This window comes from Callorhinus ursinus, unplaced genomic scaffold (genome assembly GCF_003265705.2).
Source record: "Callorhinus ursinus isolate GAN/ISIS: 27379988/994484 unplaced genomic scaffold, GSC_fseal_2.0 scaffold6, whole genome shotgun sequence".
NCBI classification, from domain to species: Eukaryota; Metazoa; Chordata; class Mammalia; order Carnivora; family Otariidae; genus Callorhinus; species Callorhinus ursinus.
This window is the reverse complement of record NW_027397068.1, coordinates 65,988,797-66,010,437: the sequence shown is the minus strand read 5'-3', so window position 1 is coordinate 66,010,437 and position 21,641 is coordinate 65,988,797. Positions and strand designations below refer to the sequence as shown.

Genomic DNA, 21,641 nt, shown 5'->3' with positions numbered 1-21,641 from the left:
TGGGTATTATACGCAAACAATGAATCATGGAAAACTACATCAAAAACAAATGATGTAATGTATGGTGATTAACATAACATAATAAAATTAAATTTAAAAAAAAGTGAAGCTGCCAAGGAACTGCCAACACTGTGGAGAGCTCCCAGCAGTCACCCCAACCCCAAACCACCCAACACAGCTCTCCTCCCTCCCCCCCACCTCTCTATGGAATTTACAGGTTGACCGAGAACTATAGGGGTGCAGTCTGTCCAGGCCAGCGTGCTCTAGCTGTGGTTCAGATCCACTGCATCTGTGTTACCTAGAAACTCGTTAGCAAAGTACCACTTTGGGCTCTAGGCCACCAACTGCCCCAGATTTCTCCATCTTGGGACTGGTTCACTCTCCCTAGCTCGCCACGTAGCAAATGTTATCAGTGATTTCCCCATCTTCCCCCCACAGACCTGTAATGTCCACTTCATCAAATAGGTATCCATATAAATCTGGATTTTTGTTCTGGATTCTATCGTGTGCTATTGATCTGTCTTTCCATTGCTGTCTTAATTATAGCAGTATATGGAATAACTGATTATAAAGATAATGTATATATCTATATTATATACTGATATAAAATAGATATATAGTAAATAAATAGTATAAATATGACCATTAATATACTAGCACAGTGTATCAGTTCCTTTATTACAAGTTTTAATACATCTTAGGACAAACCCCATTTCTTTCTGTTTTTTATATGTGTCTATTTTAAAGGCTAATTGTTAAAATCAACCATTTGAATTACAAAAGATTTCTTGGTTTCTTTAGAAAAATGAACAGTTTCTCTCTTTTTTTTTTTTAAAGATTTTATTTATTTATTTGACAGAGAGAGAGAGGACAAGCAGGAGGAGTGGCAGGCAGAGGGAGAGGGAGAAGCAGGCTTCCCACCGAGCAGGGAGCCCGATGCGGGACTCGATCCCAGGACCCCAGGATCATGACTGGAGCCGAAGGCAGACGCTTAACGACTGAGCCACCCAGGTGCCCCCAGTTTCTCTCTTTTTTTAAGATTTTATTTATTTGACAGAGAGAGACACAGCGAGAGAGGGAACACAAGCAGGGGGAGTGGGAGAGGGAGAAGCAGGCTTCCCGCGGAGCAGGGAGCCCGATGCGGGGCTCGATTCCAGGACCCTGGGACCATGACCTGAGCCGAAGGCAGACGCTTAACGACTGAGCCACCCAGGCACCCGAATGAACAGTTTCTGATCTCCTTCTCATTCATCTCTCAATTCGATGCTGTTACCTTTCTATGCTTTTTGATTTCTTTATTCAAACAGCATACACGTACTGCTTTTAAAGATTAGCTCTATTTTTATTATTCTGTGACATGCATTTTTAACTTAACAATATTCTGCAGACCTCAGGTCATACGTGTTCATTCCACTGGATAGCTCCGTATCTTCCTTCAACAGTTGTTTCCTTCCAGATTTTTGCTGTCGAACAATGCTGCAGTAAACAGACTTGCATGTATTCGCGTGCATATCTTTGTGTAGTGCTGCTTTTATTTCCCTAAGAGCATTGTTCTAGGTGGAATTACTGAATCATAAAGGTATGTACATTGTAAATTTTAATAAGTTTGCCAGATTATTTTCTGAAAAGGTGTAGTGATTTACATTCCCCACCCCACCCCCACAGTGGGAAAAAGGACTATTTCCTCAGACCCCACTCCCCCCAATCTAGAGCAACGATTTCCAAATTATGGGAATTATTCCCAAGTTATTAATGTCTAAATTCTGCACATTAGAATCTCTCAGGGAGCTTACAAAAATGTAGAATCCCACGGCTCCCCTTAAACCAATTAAATCATGATCTTTGAGGATCAGTATTTGTCTGTATCTCTCTGGTGATTTCCGCACGTAAGACAAGTTTGGAAGGGCTGGACCAAATGTTATCACTTTTCTAAAATATTGCCCAACTGAGGGCAACAGTAGCTCATTGTTTTTAAAAATTTGCATTTCTATGACCCGTTTATATGATGATTCCATTTGTGTTACTTCTGTGTTTTATTTATCTGTCTTCTGTAGTCTCTATTTTTCTATTGTTTTTCTTTCACTTTTTTACAATTTCCAAAGAATGCTTTGTATATTAGAAAAATTAATAACCCTGTATATCATTTGTCTTGGCTTTATACAGTTCCTTAATTACACAGAAGGTTTTAATTTTTATGTCATCAGATATGACAGGTTCTTTTTCCTTTATAGATTCTAGAGAGCCTACAGTAAGAAGGTCTTTTCCTCTCCAAGATTATGAAAATGGTTGCTTGTATTTTCTTCTAGGAGGTTTATAATCTATCTGGAGTCATTTTTGTAGTTGACATGAAGTAAGAAGCTACTTTGTCAACTTCCAAACAGACAATTGTCCCAGTGCCAGTAGGGAACAAGACAGGGATACTTCCTTTTATCACTAGCTTTTAGCAGCCAAAAAGCCAGCATGGGGCTTGTTGAATAAATTAAGAGTGCGCACATACTATTTACTATAATGCAACGATTTTTTTTAAAAAATGAGATTAATCTGTATTTATTTATTGAGGAAGATGTTAATTATTTTTTTAAAAAGGTATGGAATAGTTTCTATAATATGCTCCCATTTTTGTAGGAAGAAAACCCATATTAACTGCATAGGGCAAGAAAATTTTAGAAAGATATATATGAAATTCAAGGCTTCACATTGTGAACAGAATCATCAGGGGGAGAAACAATTTTAAACACATTATTTAAATTGTGACAAAGAGCATGATTTGTTTTTGAGATCCTAATTGCTGTAATACTAATTTTAAAATCAAGCAAAAAGGAAAGGTACTTCTGTTCTTGCATGAGAGGCATTTGATTTGCTTTTTAATTAAAAAAACTATTTGAGTGTGCTTGAAATAAATGATTGAGAGTCATTTATTAAAATTACCATCTTAATGGCTGACTCGGCTCTGGATGGTCATCCTGAACTTATTGTTGGCTCCAGTTCCAGGGCGGAAGGGCAAAGGTGGACAAGCCCCCAGTTTCAGAAGAGGAGACTCCCTGACCAGGGTACTCAGTGAATCCCAGAGAAGAGCTTTCCTGGGAGAGATGTCCTCCCAATGAGATTCATTTGTTCAAGAAACACCTCAGCTTTCTAAACTACCCTCTCCTCTGGAAGTTACTGCTTGCAGGTGAGATGGGTCCACCAGGGACAGCTTGGTCACCGGAAGTAGTGGGGGCGACCGGAAATGGTGGGGGCGGGGACACCAGCCGCCCCACGGAAGGCCCAGGCATTTTCTAAATCTGCCTTTCCTCCTTGGTACAGGCGCCGCAGATTCACCTGCTAGACTTTTTCCTTGAAATATGCTCCTAATCAACGACCTCCCTTAACATTCTGCCTACTTAAGCCGGGCTTTGGGTGGGGCGCAGCCCCTCCTCTCTTCCACCACCCTCTTGGAGTCTGCTGATCGGAATGGAAAACTGATAGGGGCACGAAGGTCCTGGACGTTCATAAAGTCCTTTGTGTCCAAGTCTTATGAAGGAGGCTCCACCTGCAGCAGAGACTCAAGAGCCACAGTACCCGCGTGCTTAACCTGGTAGCTGGAACACCTCCTAGCTGTGTAATCTCAGCAAGTTACCTAACCTCTCTGTTCATTATCCTCCTGAGGAATAATACTAGTACCCACTGCAGGAGGATTGAAGACATCAGTGTGTGTGCTGTGTGGTGCATGGCAAGTACGAAGGGACAGATATGCTGGCCATTTGATTATTGTTTCCTCTTATATCAAACTGATTTCAGAAATAGCTATGGGGAAGAGCTTTCCAGGGCGCACAGTAATTTTTAAATTTTTCTGGGAGGAGAAAAGTTTGCCCACCCAGGAGACAGAGTTGCCCAAGAGTAACACCACTGGTTGCAGGGCTGCACTCAGTGTGACCCTAGGGCCCGTCAGACTCCCTTATCCTGATAGGACATCTCAGAATGACATCCCCACTGGGGCAGCCCTCCCATACCTCAATCTGGCTGCTTTTTGGGGTTCCTCCCTCAATGGCTTCCATGGAAAATTCTTTCTTCTTTCCACGGTTTTTGTTGGATTTTGTTTGGGGGGGGGGAGGGCCAGGGCTGTGATGTTCATCTCTGGAATGGAAATGTCATCTTCCCTCCTGGGTAGTTGGCACAGAAAGTTCTGCAAACCCTTTGGGCTTGTCAGGAATCATGTTGTTTGTGTCCTAGCTGGAAGCCCTGCCAGGTCTGTGGTCCTCGTCGTTCCCTCTGTTGTGAGTGCTGGCGTCGCCAGGGTGAGGGTTCTGGCCCCTGCGTGGAGCTCCTTTCTCAGGGCTGGGTACTCCCCACTGGCGAGGACAGGGAGCCCGTGGCTTCCCGGAGCTCTGCAGCAGTGGGAAGTCGAAGACCCGGATGGTGATGTAGTTTGGCAGATGATAAACCCTGTTTGTTCAGGATTTTTGGATTCTTTTGATTCTGTGAAGTCCTGGCACCCCTTGCCTGGGGCTTCATCAAGCAGTTTCTTCTCCTGGTGGTACCCCGAGGCCTAGCAGCCCTGCCAGCGTCAGAGAGCTCAAGTCTCCAATAGCAGAGGGGTAGGGGGCTGGAGAACAGAAGGACCCACTTGTCAAGGTATTTTACTGGAAATGGAACTCAGGAGATTTGGGAGGGAACCTATTTTATCTTTCTGCCTCTATGTAGCCATAGAGAATAAATGAAAAATCTCCATATTGCTCTAAGCTCTCTGATGTTGACTTCCCATTACTTTTTTTTTTCTTAACATAATCCAAAGTGTAGCAGGTTTTTTTCCATAGTATGAAACCTGGAGCCGCCTTGGGTTGTGTTCTTTTGGGGTCTAGGTCTTTCTACTTCCTGGACCCAGGGTCTTGTAATCCTTGGCTAGAAGGGCTTGGTACCAACATTGCCAAGTAATGAAAACAAGCTTCTCTATCCAAACCTCCTGGTTTGTTTTGTTTTGTTTTGTTTTTCATATTCCTTATACACATTTTATTTTTTGCATCCAAGAATGGATTCAATTGTAAGGATTGTTTGGTGTGTTTGTTTCTTTTAAGTAGGCTCCATGCCTAGCACAGAGCCCAACATGGAGCTTGAACTCATGGCCCTGAGATCAAGACCTGAGCTGAGATCAGGAGTTGGACGCTGAACCGACTGAGCCACCCAGGCTTCCCCAAGTGTAAGGACTGTTAAGGGGCGTTTTTAAACATTTGATAATACATCCCCAAAATAAGTGAATGGGTCACTTGCTCTGGTTTGTAATCCATTCTTAGTGAAGCAGATGGCAGTTCCAGTTGGGCACCTTCAGCCCTTCCCTTCATTTTGAAGGACATGCTTCCCTGGTGTGGTTGAACCCCAGGAAGCCGACTGCACTTCGTGTCCTTGAGGCACTAGGATGACACACAAGGCAGCTGCCACCGGTCGTGACAGGATCCCTCCCTGTAACTTCGTCCTCTTCTTATTCCTTCCTGCGCCCTCCAGCCTGTGTTTGGGGGTCCTCAGTATTCCCACGTGTGCTTTCTGGTTGTAAATGTGGACATACTCAAGAATCTTTACAGCTGAAACTCTGTTGAGCCTGGGGTGAACTCAAGAATTCAATCAGCCCATAAAACATGTGTATCAGCTCACAAACCTCTCATTGGCTTTTCTCACATTGATTTCTTGATGAAAAGACATCTGATGACAGGTCGAGCGCCGTAGAAAGGCCTAGCAGTGTACTGAGTTTGGAAAGTCACCCAGAGTGCTATCTTGTGGCCTTCTGAGTAACTGGCTCTTGGCAAAGGGTCCAGAACTGGCCACTTTGGACTCCTTTCCTCTGTTCCTAGCTGGTATGAGGTTTTCCCACCCGGTTTCAAAATCACTTTTGAAAATGTTGCCCAAATGCTTCCTTGATTCAGTTTTTTTTTTTTTCCTTGACTTTCATCCAGTTGGGATGAAAGCCACTATTTTGTCCGTTCTACCCAGATAGCGGGTGCCTTGGCCGAGGGCCTTGGTCTTACTCCTGGGCCATGAGATAGGTGCTGGTCTTGTGGCAAAGAAAGGGAGTGAGCCTTGCCTGATGTCACCTCTGAAGGCCCCACTGCTGGTGGGGTGCCACTGCCTCATGCCTCAAGGCCTCAGGTCATCAGCTAGAAATAGAGCTCCTCCTGGTGCCAGGGTACAGAGGAAAATCACTCCTCAGCTCACCCACCACTCCTGGCACAAACCAGGGGCAGGAAGGGTGCCTGGTACAACCTCAGAAACCAAAAAGCTCTGGCACTAAGTGTCAGGGACGATAGCAAAAGAAGTGCTTCTCAAGCTTTTCTGTCCAAGGGCCACCCACCAGAAAGAGAGGAGGACACATTTTTCTTCAGAACTTGAGGGACATAGCATGAAGCTTCCTGTCCAAAATGCCATATTTCTTTAAAGAGTCACATTTTGCCTTAAAAGTTCATATGAATTTCTCCGCTCATAAAATGTCAAACTTGTTTAAATACAAAATTAGCACATTGTCTGGTCTTGATTAAAATTTCTTATGTATTGGGGTGCCTGGGTGGTTCAGTGGGTTGAACCTCCGACTCTTGAATTTGGTTCAGGTCATGACCGCAGGGTCATGAGATGGGGCGCTGGGCTCCGCACTCAGTGGGGATTCTGCCTGGGACCTTCTCTCCCTCTCCCTCTGCCCTTGAGCCCACTCACACGCCCACCTGTGCATGCTCTCTTTCTAATAAATAAATGAATCTTCAAAATTTTTTCATATGTACTATGTGGCTTTAACTCCCAAGAAGCTCAAACCCCAGTTTATGAAGTGGGAATCATGTTTACACTCAAGAGAACTGATCTGATGCCTGCCATTAATGAGATTTCTGATCCTGGGAACCTTACTTAACTGTGTTGATCCTTAGTTTCCTCACTGGTCAAGTAAAGACAGTAATAGATCTACCCTCATATCATAGCTGTAAAAATAACCTAGAAAAATTTATATAAAGCTAGTACCTGGCATTGTGAAACACCCAGTAAATGGTACTTTTCTGTGTATGAATGTGGATGTGTTGTAACTTGGGGTGGAAAGGAAAATCAAAGATAATTCCTTATGCTGAGAGAACTTCAACATTTTGGCTTAGAGGTTATCTCATCCACACAGAGGAAACTCCTGTTGCAGGGAATTCACCTCACCTGTACTTCCAACCAGGTGTCCCAGATTGTCTGCAGGCAGTTCCGTTAGAAAGTATATCTCTATCTGGAATGAACATCTCTCGCCTGGACTTAGCACTACTTTCTTGGTGGTAGCTGTAATTATTGCAATTTTAAGCAACCATGAATGTTGAACATAAAACTAGTTTTTTAATGCACGTAGTCCGTAGTGTAAATAATAAAAGTTGTGAAAATTTGCTTCCCTGAGACATATAATCTGTATTTTGGGAGAAGCAAATCTAAATATGGCAGTTCTGAATTTAAATGTCCCTAAAGGCTTAAGAATATTTCATGTTGGAGAACGTGATGTGGAGCCAGTTCGTTGAGTAGAATCTACCTTCAGTCAGCATTTCAGCTTTGACAAGCTACACTGGACAAATTTAAAAGTTCCATGGATTGCTAAACATTCTCCCCAAAGCTGGTGAGCCCTGGAAATAACACATGGCACATGAAGACAACTCCATTCCTTGGTATTCCGAGAAGGATAGTAAGGGACAAACAGACTGTGGAGACACGTATATAATGAGAGTCACAGAGGAGAGGGGTGAAGAATTATTTGAGGAAATAATGGTTGAAAACTGCACAAACCTGATGAAAACCATCAGAGTACGCATCCAGGAAGCTGAGTGAATCCCAAGTAGGGATTTACATCTACACACATCATAGCCATGCTGCTCAACCAAAAAAAAATCTTGAAAGCAGCAAGGAGAAGATGACTCATCCGATACAGGTGAGAATCAAAAGGATTGATGCAGTAGAAGCCAGGGCTGGGATGATACCTTCAAAGTGCTCAAAACCAAACAAAACTGTCGACCGAGAATTCTAGATTCAGAACAATCGCCCTTCAGAAATGAAAGTGAAATAAACACATAACCAGATCAGCAAAGAGAAGTCATTCCTAGTAGACTTGCCCTACAAGAAACACTGCAAGCTGAAGGAAAATGACACCAGACAGGAACTCAGATCCACAGGAAGAAATGAAGAACACTGAAAATGGTAAATATGTAGGTTGATAGAAAAAAGATGTCCCGTAAGTATATTGTTTTCTCACTTCTTGTCTTCTTTAAAAGATACAAAGTTAGGAGCACTTGGGTGGCTCAGTCGGTTAAGCGTCTGCCTTTGGCTCATGTCATGATCTTAGGGTCCTGGGATCGAGTCCTGTATGGGGCTCTGCTCAGTGGGGAGTCTGCTTCTCCCTCTCCCTCTCCCTCTGCCCCTCCCCCTGCTTGTGCTCTCTCTTTCTAAATAAATAAATAAAATCTTTAAAAAATGAAATAATTAACAAATTATTTTAAAAACCAAAAGATACAAAATGTATAAGCCAATAAGTATAACATTTTATTGTTGGGTTTATGCATCTAGATAGAATATATATGACAATAATAACATAAAGGAGAGGGGAAAGACTGGAGCTCTCGGAGCACAGATATTTATTTTATCAGATTTAAGTGAGTATTAATCTGAGAAAGACCATGATAGGTTAAGATGCACACTGTAAGAGCAATCACCAAGAAAATGGTAAAAAAAAAATTAAGAGAAAAATTAAAATGGTACCCTAAAGATATTTATTTAAATAAAAAAAGATGAGGGGCTGGTAAGGAGGAACACAGGAAACAGACAGGAGACATGTAAAAACAATAAAAAATGGCAAATGTAAATCCAAACCCATCAATGATTCCATCAAATGTAAATGCTCACAGAGGGTAGTGATGAGTGTAATAACGGTAGCTAATCTGTCCTGACAGCTTCCTACCTTCAGGTCCTAGACCAGCATTTTAGATAGTTTTCTCTTATAATCCTCATAATAGCCCTGTAGGGTGGATGTTCTCATTTCCACTTTAGGCATGAGGAAACAAGGAAAATTGGGATTGAAGAACTTGCCCAGGGATGATAGAACAAGAAAAGAGAAGAGCTCCTTGGAATCAAAATGTCTCAGTGTGAAAAACCTAACCTCACGCTAACGAAGACGTGAATGCAGACACACAGTGGGAGCGGACTCGGGGAGAACTAAGCAGTGTCAGCCACTGTCCTTAAACGCGTCCCGTGTTAACCCCTATGGTCTTCACAGCAACACTTCAAGGTGGGTGCGCTGTTATTTTCTCTCTTCACAGGTGAAGAAACTGAGGCACGGTAAAATTACCTTGCCGACGTCACACGAGAAATGGTAGAGTGAGGCTTCAAACTGAGTAATCTAGCTGTAGAGCCTGTGTTGCCATATTATGTTGCCTCTCAAGTACTCACCTTATTTTCCCCCAACTCATCCATTAAATTACAGAGAAAATGGAGGAAAGGGAGCCTGCAGGTAGCTCTGAAAAGGAAGCAGAGTCCTACAATGGAAACCTAGGGTGGGATGGGGTGGGATGGAGGGGGATGGGGAGGCAATGTACTGGTCATTCCTGCTTTGTCATGATGGGGATTGGTTTTTGAGCAAATCATGCAAGTTTCAGATTGTTCATTCCAATTATCACTCCTTCATTCATAACTAATAACTCTCGAGCTTCCTTCTTCTCCCTCACAGAGAATGGGGGAGGGTTAGCCATTAGAAAACTATTTTAAAGAGCACCTCATATAATCCTCATAACCACCCTGTGTATTAGGTGTTACTTGTCACCATTTTGTTGATGAGGAAGTGGAGGCTCTGAAAAATTCATTGCCAACGATCATAAATCTTGTCTGTGGTGGAGCCAGGAAGTGAGGCCAGGTTCGCCTACCTCCAAAGTCTACACACTTCCTCCTGAGCCTGGGAGGAGGGAGCCTGGCATCAGAGTGATCTTCAGGATTCACTGCATTCCGTCGCCTTGATTTGAGGCAGTCAGTGGTGAGCCATTAGCAAGAAGGGGTTTTACAGAAACCAAGCCAGTTGTCATTCATTTAATTTTTTATTTGAACATCAAATAGATTGAGAAAATTGTTTACAGGTGCTTGAGCATCCCACTGGACTCCTTACTTTTTAAAGGTGCAAAAGAGGTTTACAAGTGTGTTTCATTAAACAATGCAAAGCTGCAACAAAACAGAATCACATCAATAATAGTATGCATCAGCGAAAAGGCATATTAAACCATTAGACACAATTTGGCATATAAGCCTTTTCCCATAAAACAAGAGCTCTACATTGAAGAATATGCTGTGCACAAAAAGCATTGTATATAAGCTGTGAGAGAACATAAACTGGCATAATGTCACTTATTAATTCAAGTCTCTATGACCAATGACCTCTCTGTGAATGCAAAGGGGTCCACATCTCAGGCACCTGCTCATGGGGCTGTATGTTGTTTCCAGGGTACACAGCTCTGTACAAACACACTGAAGATGGGTTTGGAACATGGCAGCATTTACATATTTAAAAAGTTCAGGCACATTTGGATGCAAAAAAAAAAAAAAAGAATAGAAATTTTTCTTGAACCTCTGAAAGTGCAATTGAAGTGCCATAATCAAGGCAGCAGTTACTGAGAAAACAATTATAAATGCCATAGAAAGAGGTCACACTCACTTTAACCCAAATGAAAAGGAGATGCAGTTAGAAACAGAGGAATCACACTAGTGAGAAGATGAATATTTGGGACCACAGTTTAATTCATTTGCTCCAGTTGAGAGTAAGTTTTCAGGGAGTTCACCTAGGAAGTGTGCAGTGTAATCTGGATCATCCTCCCCAGACTTGCACTGAAGGGAAGCAGGATAGCCTCAGAAACTACTATACTACTCTATCTGCCTTCCAAATAACTAGTTTCTCAAAGCAGATTTGCCTGTGAATATTAGCTATGACTACGGCCCTAGTGATCATTCCCGGCATCCACAGTCCATCTCAGAGTAGGAAAGTACGAAGAGGAAAGGATTTGGAATTGGTTTCATGTAGGGGTTCTCTAAACCAACAGCCTAACTCAATGGCCATTTCGGTGTCTAAAATTTTAATGCGAGAACACCTTAATGTGATCGAGAGTAAATTATCAGGAAGTCCCTTACTTGTTCAGCCCCCAAAAGGCATGGGAAATGGCATGGTTAGATGGCCTTGCAAGGTTCAGAGGAAACTCTAACCAGTGATTCCACTTCCTTTGGGGCTGGATTTTGCAACCTCTGTAGGGTCTTCTCTTTGTATGAACTAGCCTCTCTGATGGTTGCATGACAGCACTCCAGAATCATTACGGCAAGCCAGGAGCCAGGCAACGGCCAAAAGAAACACAGACCACTAGCTAGCTCTTCCTTAGATTGGACCGTGGACGATGCTTGCTCTTCCGTAGAACTCTGGCTGCCATTTTAGAAATGGTTGTCATTCGCAGTTCACAGGGCACGAGAGGAATACAGAAGCCTGGTACATACCCCAGGTGCCAGTATCCATCTGCCTCAAAATACTTGCAAGGCTCTTATTACTGTATTTCCCACTCTTGAAATTCCTGAACCTACTTCCCCACCCTACCCTAACCCCTAGGTTGATTATATCTTTTAAAACTTAAATTGCCTCGGGGAGGGGGGGGGAAGGGGGAGATACAACATGTTCCCTACCCCCAACAGCAGTATCAGCTGCAAAGTGTCAGCTGTCCATTAGTGGCACTTCAAATAAGAATAAAAAGAGATTTCTAAAATTATTTGAATTTTCCTGGGCTAACATTCCAACCATCTGGTGTTCTCTGCCCATTTCAAAGGTAGTAGTATCTTTAACATGAATACAAACACATTAGATGAACAATGTAAAACCCTCCACTTTATTATTGTTTGGATTTAGCTGGTATTACATCATCTATAGTACTAGAATTTTTTTGTCTGTTTTTATTTTTTTAAAAGAAAATCTAAGTATAAACATTAAAAAGAACCCACTGACCCATTAGGTACTGTCCAAAAATATTACTACTGATATTTTGGTAAAGCAAAATTAGCTGCCCTGAATAATTTTCCTTTGCAGGCATAATCTCTGCTACATAAGATTGTCTATCATTCGATATCCAACAATAGGCGTCTGGATTAGTGCTATTTTGTCTACTGTGGATATAAAAGTTGATATGAAATGTGATCTTCATTTAAATGAATAATCACCAGGCCCTATGCATCAATGACTGCATACATGACAAGGTAGCTATACAAAAAAACTAAATATTTTTCGTTGGTTTTGCACGTTTAACCCAGTCAAATGAAATCCAGAACGGAATTACTACATTCAATTGTCTGATAAACAAGCATTGTAATTTCAAAAAAAATATATATTATGCTATATAAGGTGCTTCTTAAACAAAACAATAAAAGAATTATGTTCTAAACATATCCTTACTGCAGATACACAAAATTGCCCCTAAATTCAGATGCACATATATGAAAAAAACTTCTTTTTTTTTTATTTTTTGGCCCTCCCAGGTTCCCAGTCCTTTGGTGCTTGCTTACTAAGTAATCAAAAATGAATGAAATCCACTTTTTGAAACAGGCATCCCAAGAGAAGCCCTAGAAGATTGGCTGGGTTGTTGGCTAACACATCACCTCTCAACGGGGTTTGAATTATAGAGAATGAGGTCACCGGAGGAAACCAAACTTACTTTTTGGCTGAGAAGAAGAGATAAACCCTAGTTGCTCTGGAGAAGCAAAGGCCTAAGAAAGGCTGCCCTGTGGCTGGACTGAGCCCTTCTTGTTTAGCCTATAGGTCAAAGGATTCCTATGGCCCAATTCTAGTCTCGCTCTCTTGGCTTATGAAGTTTAATGAAATGAGCTTTGGGGTACTTTTTTTCCCCAAGGCCAAACCCTGGTTTTTGGATGAGCTCTAAACAACCAAGAGCACACAGAGTCTGACGAGGTCCCCGGCAGCCTGAGTAGTGAGCCTCTAATCCTCGCCCTCCAGCCCCACCCAACAGTGTGCTGGGCCAACTGTAGGAACACAGTTATCTACTGCTGCTCCTTCCAGTCAGGGTGGCGAGAAGAGAAGGGGCGCCCACGGGTCCCAGGGCAGCCCCACAGTGCACACAGGGCCTGCCAGGGGCACTCCTGGACAGAGCTACCGCCGGTGGCAGGATCACCGAGAGCCTCTCAGTTTTATCCGGTTTCTATCCTACTTTCCTCCTGTTCTCTAGTATTTACAATAATCATGCACATTTACTATTGACCCAAGTGCCCCAGGGCTAAAAGTGTCACCAGGGTGCCTATTGATTTAAACTGCCCTTGGTCATATGCTGGGCACTACTACGCGTGATGAATTCACCCTCTGTGTAAGTTACACACCAGGAAGATCCTAGCAGAGCGCCCTCTGCTGGCGAGTGTGAGCCCACACAACACTAGGTCCTGAAGCTGATACTCAGCAAGTCCTGGGGGGAGAAGGCTTTCTTTCATGAGTTGAAAACAAAAAACAAAACCCCAATAATTTATCCCTTAAAAGGAAACTGGTCTATGTGGAGGTGACTTAACTGGGATCAACTTGCTGTTTTCCATAGGTCCATGGGAAGCAAGAATTAACTGGAACCCATGGCCTGTACAGTGTTCTCAAAAACCAGTGGAAGAACATTCAGCGAATCTGAAGGTGCAGTGTATTAAGTTGACAACGTTTTGACAATTAGGAGACCTTCCTTCTCTGTGGGCATCTTGTATTCCTATAGGGCAAATGAATGGACAATCACTGAATATTCAGCTCCAGCCATGCAACAGAGCAAAAGCTTTAAGGTATTACTTTAATAAAATGATATGTTACTATAGGAATACAAGATGATGCCATAATGAACCCTTGACCTAGCTTTCTCCCAGTCAGCAATTAAAGGAGCCACTTTCAAGTCTTTCCTGGGGCTTTTTCTTAGATCCATTAAAAAGCACTTCACAGAGATGAAATGTCCACTCTCCAGGTCTGGGTCTCAACAAGTAGCTTAAATGCACAGTCACCTGAGTCCCAGCTCATAGACTGAGTTCAGTCATGAAAAGCTACAGAATCCTCATGCTTAGTAATGTAGCAAAGGGGGAGAGAGAGAGAGAGAGAGAGAGAGAGAGAGAGAGTCAAAGAATTTAGCCCTGGAATCCCTCGGCTGTTCCCAAAAGAAGGCGTGCCACTAAGAACTGAGCAAGCAAACAAATGGCCACTCATATTAGAAAGCCACGGTGGTGGATGCATGCTGGAGTGTGCGCAGGAGCGGAACTCTGCTATCGTGATGCATGACGTGGGTAAAATGCCGCAGGGATTCTCAGGACCTTGGGGTAGCCTGGGAGCTCTCAGACCGTGGTGGGGAAACTCCCTGCCTCCTCGGTGATGTAATATGCTTGCAAGGAATGTGATGAAGTTGAGCCCGTGGTGGCCAGCTGGCTCTGGCTCATCTCCTCCACAGGCGCACCCCCACGGCTGGCTGGGGCATGCAGGCGGTGGGCATCCAACATCTCCAGCAGCAGGTCGTAGAGAGGCACCACGTTCTTGCACTTCATGCTGTACAGATGCTCCATGCCTTTGTTACTACGGGTGGGAAGACACAGAGAGGACCACTTTAGAGCATCCCAAACTCCGGGGCTGCTGCGACGCCTAGGAAGGGGAAGTAAGGGAAACTCCAAAGACACCTGCCAGCCAACCTTTCTCCCTGTTTAAAGAGCCATTTCAGGGTTTGCTATCCAGGTGACTTCCTTCCCCTGACTCAAGAGATGAGGTTCTCTTCCCCTCTATTAGCATTGCATCTAAAAAGAGAACAGAGACGAGACAGCCGTGTAGGAGGGAGTTTTTTAAAATGCGGAAAACAGGTCAAGAAGTTGACTTGCTTCAAACTTCCCAGGTGTTTGCCATTTAATCAGAATAAAATCTAAATTTCTTTCCAGGCTCTACAAGGTCTAAGTGATATGGCTTCTGCCGACCTCTCAGAGCTCCCCCTGCCTTTCTCCCCTAGCTCATGCTCTTTCGCCACGCTGGTTTTTGTGCTAGAAAGGAAAACAAAACTGAGCTTTTTCAGAGAGAGCTTGAAGAAACTGAGCGCTTTACTTCCAGACACAGGTTGTTTGCACTTGCTGCCCCCTCTGCCTGGGGGCTCTTTCCCCAAACCTTCAAGTGCCACCTCCTCTGAAAGGCCTTTTGCTGCCACAGTCAGTGACCTCAAGGCACTACAGCTTTCGCTGTCTTCTTGCATTTGCTCCGTTTTCCTCCCAGCGCTAGGACAACCTGAAATCCCTCTCTGGACACACGCAGGCTTATTCTTGCCACATTCGCACACACCAGCACACACGGGGCAAGCTCCCTGGGGGGCAGCGATGTGCCCAACCTGCACGCAGCAGCCTACAGCAGTGCCAAATATGTGCTAGATGCTCAGACAACACGGGGCAAATGGACACGGAAATGTAGGCAAATGGCATTTCTTCTTTTAACTTCCATCCTCCCCTGTCTTCCCCCAGCCACAGCTCTGCTCTTTCCCCACCACACCACGAAGGGGAAAAATATAGAACAACTCTTAGCGATCTTGAGATTTTTTTTTTTAGAAAGAATTATGTATCCTGAGGAGATGGGACCAAGAGAGTGTGCTGGAAAATATTTGCAATTTTTGGTAGGGGAAGAGTCGGCACAAGTTGGAGACATGCCATGAAAACACAGCATCAGACTATTCAGGTCTTACACCACCACAACCTAATTACATATCTAAGTGGGGGTTTTTGTTTGTTTGTTTTTCATTTAAAATGCTGTTAATGTTAAATGTCGGCTGGATCTCACACTGTCTTGCTCGTGCAACTTAATGAATCACATTTATAGTCACATGAAATCTGGTGTCAAGTTCTCTGAGTAACAACATATGGCTGGGGCCAAGCTTAATAAAACAGAGTTCTGTGATTTAGACTGGCTGTAATAAGGCACCAAAACATTAGTGTGTGTGTGTGTGTGTGTGTGTGTGTGTGTGTGTGTGCGTGCCCCAGAGAGAGGGACAAAAATGCTCACAGCTTTCAATAGAATAGCAGCTTCTCTCCAGCTTTTCACACAATTCCAACAAACTCTGGAGAGCTCTCTCACCGTGGCTGCCCTCCACCATACGTTGCCAATAAAACTACCAGAGGCCTGTAAATTTAGTGCAGATATGTCGGGGTATTAACTAATTAGGCTTGCTACTGCTGAAAAGCAGTTGACAGATTTGAAAATTCAGCAATTCCTACCAACAAACAAAAACCTTCGTCTGCAATATGCTTTCTACAACATCTTTGAAATTCCTAGCCCAGAGTAAAAGCTAATACATTTCTTCAAGGGGAAGGTTACCCTCTTAGCCAGGAAATCTGGTTAGAGGATTGTTATTCTGACACACTCCCTGCTTCCCTCTTTGTAATATTCATAAAAATAAACAGATGGGAAAGGATTGGAAATGTGTACTCAAGGCAGTCCCCCACTCTACCTGGCCAAGGTGAGTCCTCTGTTTGTGATACCAGATGCGTACGGAATCCCTGAGAAGAGAGACTACAATCACTCTCTCTCAAGCTTTGCCAAGTGGAAGTCATCAGATGGGCATTTTGAATTCGCAGGGTAGGGAGAACACTCAAGTAATTCTCATTCAGCCATTCACTGACATATGCATTCACTCAGCAGTAATGTTGTGAGCCTACACGATATATAAGCCACCATATACGGGACCGTGGGGGAAGACAAAAAAAGATACGTTTATCTTCTCAAGAAGCTACCCATTTTCAAGATTCTCTCCAGAGAGGGTGATTCTTGGGACTCTGATGGGACAAGCTTCTTGCCACTTGATGCATAATCTCAAGGTTTGAAAGCCCCTTAAAAATCGAGCCAACCCTCCAGACACCTTGGCCCTTCCCTCACAGCCACTAAGAAAAGAAATTTCATTTTCATTCCTACGGTCTGGGTGTAAGCCCAAGGTCACATAGACTTCATCACACATGGGTACCTGATCCCTAGTATCCGCACTTCACCTCATTTTTATGGCCTTTCTGGAGTAAAGAATTTTTTCTTTCTCTCTCTCTCTCTCTCTCTCTTTTTTTTTTTCCCCCTCTACTTTCTTTATCTCTCCCCCACAGGCTGAGTTCTGTTCATGGAAATGTATCCACTAAGCCTCTGGCCAGCCACTTTACATGACTATTTGAAATGGAAATGAGAACACTTTCTCCTTTTGGCACAGAAAGGCTCCATTTCCTTTGCTAATATCCTTCCTTAACTCCTATACAAAATATTTATTGAGTGGTTCCTATATGCCAAGCCCTGTGCTAGGTGGTGTTGGGTACCCAGAGTATCCAAAGTGGGTTGTGGTAACTGCCTCACAGAGTTTACGGTCTAATTGGGGCAGAGAGAAAAATAAAATGGGCTGCAGCAATCGGGAAGAACAGGGTGCAATTCCCAACCAGGTCAAGGGTCAGGAGACCCTTTCTGAAAAGAATATCTAAGCCATGATGGATTAGCTTACTCTTCACAAAAATCCATTCCCCATGCCACGTGCCCCTGATCCTGACTTTAAGCCTCATTATGTGATTTGTTGGCCAGTGGAACATTAGTCGATGTGACTCAGCTAAAACATGACAATGCACTTGCCCTTACAGGCCTGCTTTCTTGTACCTCTGCCATCTCTATGAGAAGAATATGGCCCAACTAACCTGTGGGTACAAGGAGACTAAAAGACACATGGAAGCAGAGTCACCTGGCCAACCTGCAGTCTCCCAGCTGTGCCCAGCCTCCATCAGCTGTCCCACAGATGTGGGAGTGAACCCAGTGGGGATGGACAGAGCTGCCAGCCAATCATGACCAGGAGAACAGTCGTTTATGGCCAGAGCTCAGACTCTCGGGAAGCCCTAGAAAGTTAAGTAAGGGCTAGAGCACAGGAGTTATATAAGCAAAATAAAGGGACTCAAGCAATAGGAAACTATTTCAGGGTTTTAAATAAAGGCATGACGTGAGGAGATGTGGTATGAGCTGGCCGCTCTGGCTCTGGTGTGGAGATTGGGTTAGGAAGGGTCAAGACTGAAGGCAGGGAGGGGCGTGAGGTGGCCCCTGCAGAAATCCAGAAGGAATGATGGCTTGGATGCGGGTAGCAGCAACGAGGGGTGGAAAGGAGGGATCTGAGAGGAATGGGAGGAATCAGTGTTGACTCTCCGTGAGGCGTGAGGCATAGGGACTGAAGTTCTCTCAGAATTTCTAAGTGTACTAGGAGGAATGTGATGCAGGAACCATAAGGGATGCACCCAGGGCCTTCAGAGACTAGGCGTGCTCATAGACTGTCCTTGCCTGGTAGGACAGAGTGAACGACCAAACACTGCCGTCCTCCCTCAACCCGCACCCTGCGCGCCCCTCCCCCCATGAGACCTTGTGTGGGCTTCCAACTGAGTGCAAATGTCACGTCCTCTAGGAAAGCTCTCGAAGGCCTGCCCCGTGCCCTAGACAGATTTCGGTCTCACCTCCCCTGCCCTCCCACAGCACTTATGCCTCTCACGTGCCAGGAACTGTGCCAAGTGGGCTATCTGCATTCAGGTATCAGCACTTTCCAGCCCAGCGGTACACACGTGAGGGCTGGTGTTCGTGACAGGGCTCCTGTGGGGAACCTGAGGATGCCTCACCTCATGTGCCTGATGTGGGAGAGGATGAGGAGGAGCTGGGCCAGACGCCGGTGCTGCTGCTGCAGTGTGAGGCCCGCCTTGGCCATCAGATGGATCAGGGTGTCTGTGATCTTGTCCAGGACACGGTGGATGTGGTCCTTCTCTTCCAGAGACTTCAGGGTGCTGGACAGAAATGTGTATACTCCTGAATGTGCAGAGAAAGAGTGAGACAGAGAAACTCAAAGACAAGGAGGTCTAGGAGACGGGCAGTGTGCGTGCGACAGGACACCCGGCCGGCGCCCCCCCACCCACAGCAATGGGGAAGTTTGGGACCCATTTGATCTAAGCAACTCTACAAAATTCCTAATCAACATACATGTCCGAGAGCACCGAGAAACCTATCCGGCCTCTTGTACGTGAGCCAATTTCCAGGATTTGACGTCAAGATTCCCGGGAAAGGCACTGCTTGCCTTGGGGCAGACACTAGCCACCCACTCTCTGTCAGGTCTGACACCAACACAAACTCTCCAGTTAACGCCCACAACAACCCTATGAGAGACGCATTATTATTCCTTTTCTCGGGAAGAAACCGAAGGGCAGAAAAATGCATTAACCTGCTAAGAGAACTCCCCAGGACAAAGCAGAGCTGGGAATGAAGCCCCACGTGCTGACTCCACACCACATCTGGTCATTATTATGGAGACTCTCAGGAGACATGTGCCGCTCTGGTTAGATGCACAGAGAGCAAGAATGATTTGTGCAGTGATTGACAGGTCATTTTTCCAGGTAGGATCTAATTTGCTCTTACGTTTCAGGTCAGGCTTAGGGCCTTTTTCGTCCTCAGCTCAAAGGTTTATGATGAGGGTGGGGAGGTGTAGAGGACCCTGGGAACTGCTGTTTTTCACTGCCAGGCTGTTTGGTTTGGGGTCTCTTCGCCCCCCCCCCGCCGCCCCCCGCCCCCGGCTCTTGCCTTTGTTCTGGTGATAGACCCTACTTCCTGGGCCACAGGACAGAAATTAGACAATCAGGTCACTATTCTTTGGGACAGTATTAGCCCTGAATTAGACAATCAGAGCTTTTTCTGGGATTGTATATGGAAGTTGTGAGACAGAAATTCTTCCCTCTAGGTTGCTGAGCTTGGAGGGTGAGAATACTCAGCTTTCAAGTAGCGGCCCCTTCCCTGAGCGGGGGGAACTTCCATCTGCCGAACTGAGCTGAGCAACAGGAAGCAGAGGTGAAAGTTACATGGCAGTGGGGTGAAGGGGCAGGGGGACATCTTGGCTCCAGTCACGAGGCCCTACTCTTACATTGTTTTCCTTTGACCTGGAACTTCCATAGCATCCTTTCTAACACATGAATCCCCCAATTCCCTTTTCGCTTAAGATAGTGTGAGTGGGGTTTCTGCCCCCGCTTGTAACTGAAAGAATGTGACTATTTGAGTTGTGAACTCAGCCCAAGGACCAGAGGAAGGTGAGTGAGAAAGAGGTGGAAAGTATTCAGAGCAAGAGGAGGACAGGATGGATCAGTCTTGTCTTGGGACCATAAGGATGGATTTCCTCTCAAGTGAATACTCCAGAAATAAGCTCCAACCCGCTTAATCCTACCATGTGACAAGGTGCAGATGATGCTGTATTTTTCTCCAGACAATGCATTATGTATTTAGCAACACTTCTTTCGGTCTCAACCTCTATTGAGACCACCTGCCCTCATAAAGAGATTTCTTCTCATCCCCTCCCCTCCTGTTCCTCACTGGTACCTTCAAATTAAGGCCCCCCAACTCTATGAACCCCTGACTCTATACCGGTAATGTGGTGACAAGTCACTGCTCACAGCGCAGCCCGTAGGTTGGGGATGGGGAAAATACCTCCACCGTGGAATTCATAGTAAACAGAGTTGTAATTGCCCAGAATGGAAAATGGCTAAGCTTTAAAACAAATACAACAATAACAACAACACCAGGATGGTCAGGATCTTGGCTTACATGCGGTTGAATAGACTAATGCAGCTTTTGGGACCCAGGGACCCTCGGATCCAAAGCAAATAGACCACAGAACGAGTAAGCAACAGACAGGCAGTGAAATAAGAAAGAAATTGCTGGATTCCTTTACCTATGTTCCATGTGAACTGTTGATAGAGAAAGAATGTGTCCATTAGAAAAATGGGCAACTGTCCAGTGGCCCTGGGGTTAGCCTGCAGGTGATGGATAGTGGGAAAGTGGTGCACCCACGGGTTGGAGGTCAGAGTCACCTCCGAGCTCCTCTGGCCCTACCTCTCACTTCCCTCTCTGTCGTCACACACATCGGAGCCTCACATCTCCAGAGGCGCTGCATCTGGCTGGATGTCCTGGGAGCCTCCCAGGCCACAGAGCTGAGTTGATCCAACTTGGATGATGCCTTTTCTACCAATTTCCTTTTTTGTCACCACGGGGGATGCTGGCCTCAGTCACCAATAATCCCGTTCTGGTTCAAGGGAACCAAAGACACAAGGAGCAAGCAGTTTCAAGGTGACACCAAGCCACCTTGCTCTTCCTCCACGTGAGTGCACGCATGGATTCCTTCCTTTGGCAGGTTTCATTTAGGACCTACTGTGTGCGTGCGCTACGTTACTTAATAGGGATTCCAAGCCTTATTTTAAGTGTTAATGTTTTAAGTGCAGATATTTCCTGTGGAGAAAGAATTTTCTTAACACTGATTCTTGGGCTGCAGGCCATTCTCAGAACAAGCCTGTTTTTCTAGTCCTGTTTTGGCACCAGTACAGCTTATCATTTCATCCTTGTCAACAGTTGATTCCTAGCTATGTAAATATACTCTGAAATAAAAATACTGTCCTGCTGAAATGCCAATTATTGACAACAGCAGCCATCATCCTTTTGGGTTTTTCTGGCAAAATGCGGTCCATGTTGGCTGCCTGTCGCCTCTAAGGAGACGTTTGTGAGAAACAACAGAAATCCAAATTCACAGAATGCTTCAGGTGCTCCAGCAAATACAAAACTGGGCTGCTGGTAATTTCCATATCCCAGGTGGTCT

At 44.7% G+C, this 21,641-nt stretch overlaps 1 protein-coding gene across 6 annotated transcripts in view; it reads right to left on the bottom strand.

Annotated features, from left to right (window-relative positions):
- Positions 1-10,036: 10,036 nt before the first annotated feature.
- The window catches only part of ESR1 (estrogen receptor 1), a 393,382-nt gene continuing 381,777 nt past the window's right edge, over positions 10,037-21,641 (bottom strand). For all 6 annotated transcript variants that reach the window (XM_073894109.1, XM_073894110.1, XM_025866343.2 and 3 more), the window contains 2 exons: positions 18,637-18,820; positions 10,037-14,569 (listed from right to left, as the gene is read on the bottom strand). In XM_073894109.1, coding sequence (XP_073750210.1) covers positions 14,335-14,569; positions 18,637-18,820 — 419 coding nt within the window. In that variant the 3' untranslated portion in view covers positions 10,037-14,334. The remainder of the gene's footprint in view (positions 14,570-18,636; positions 18,821-21,641) is intronic.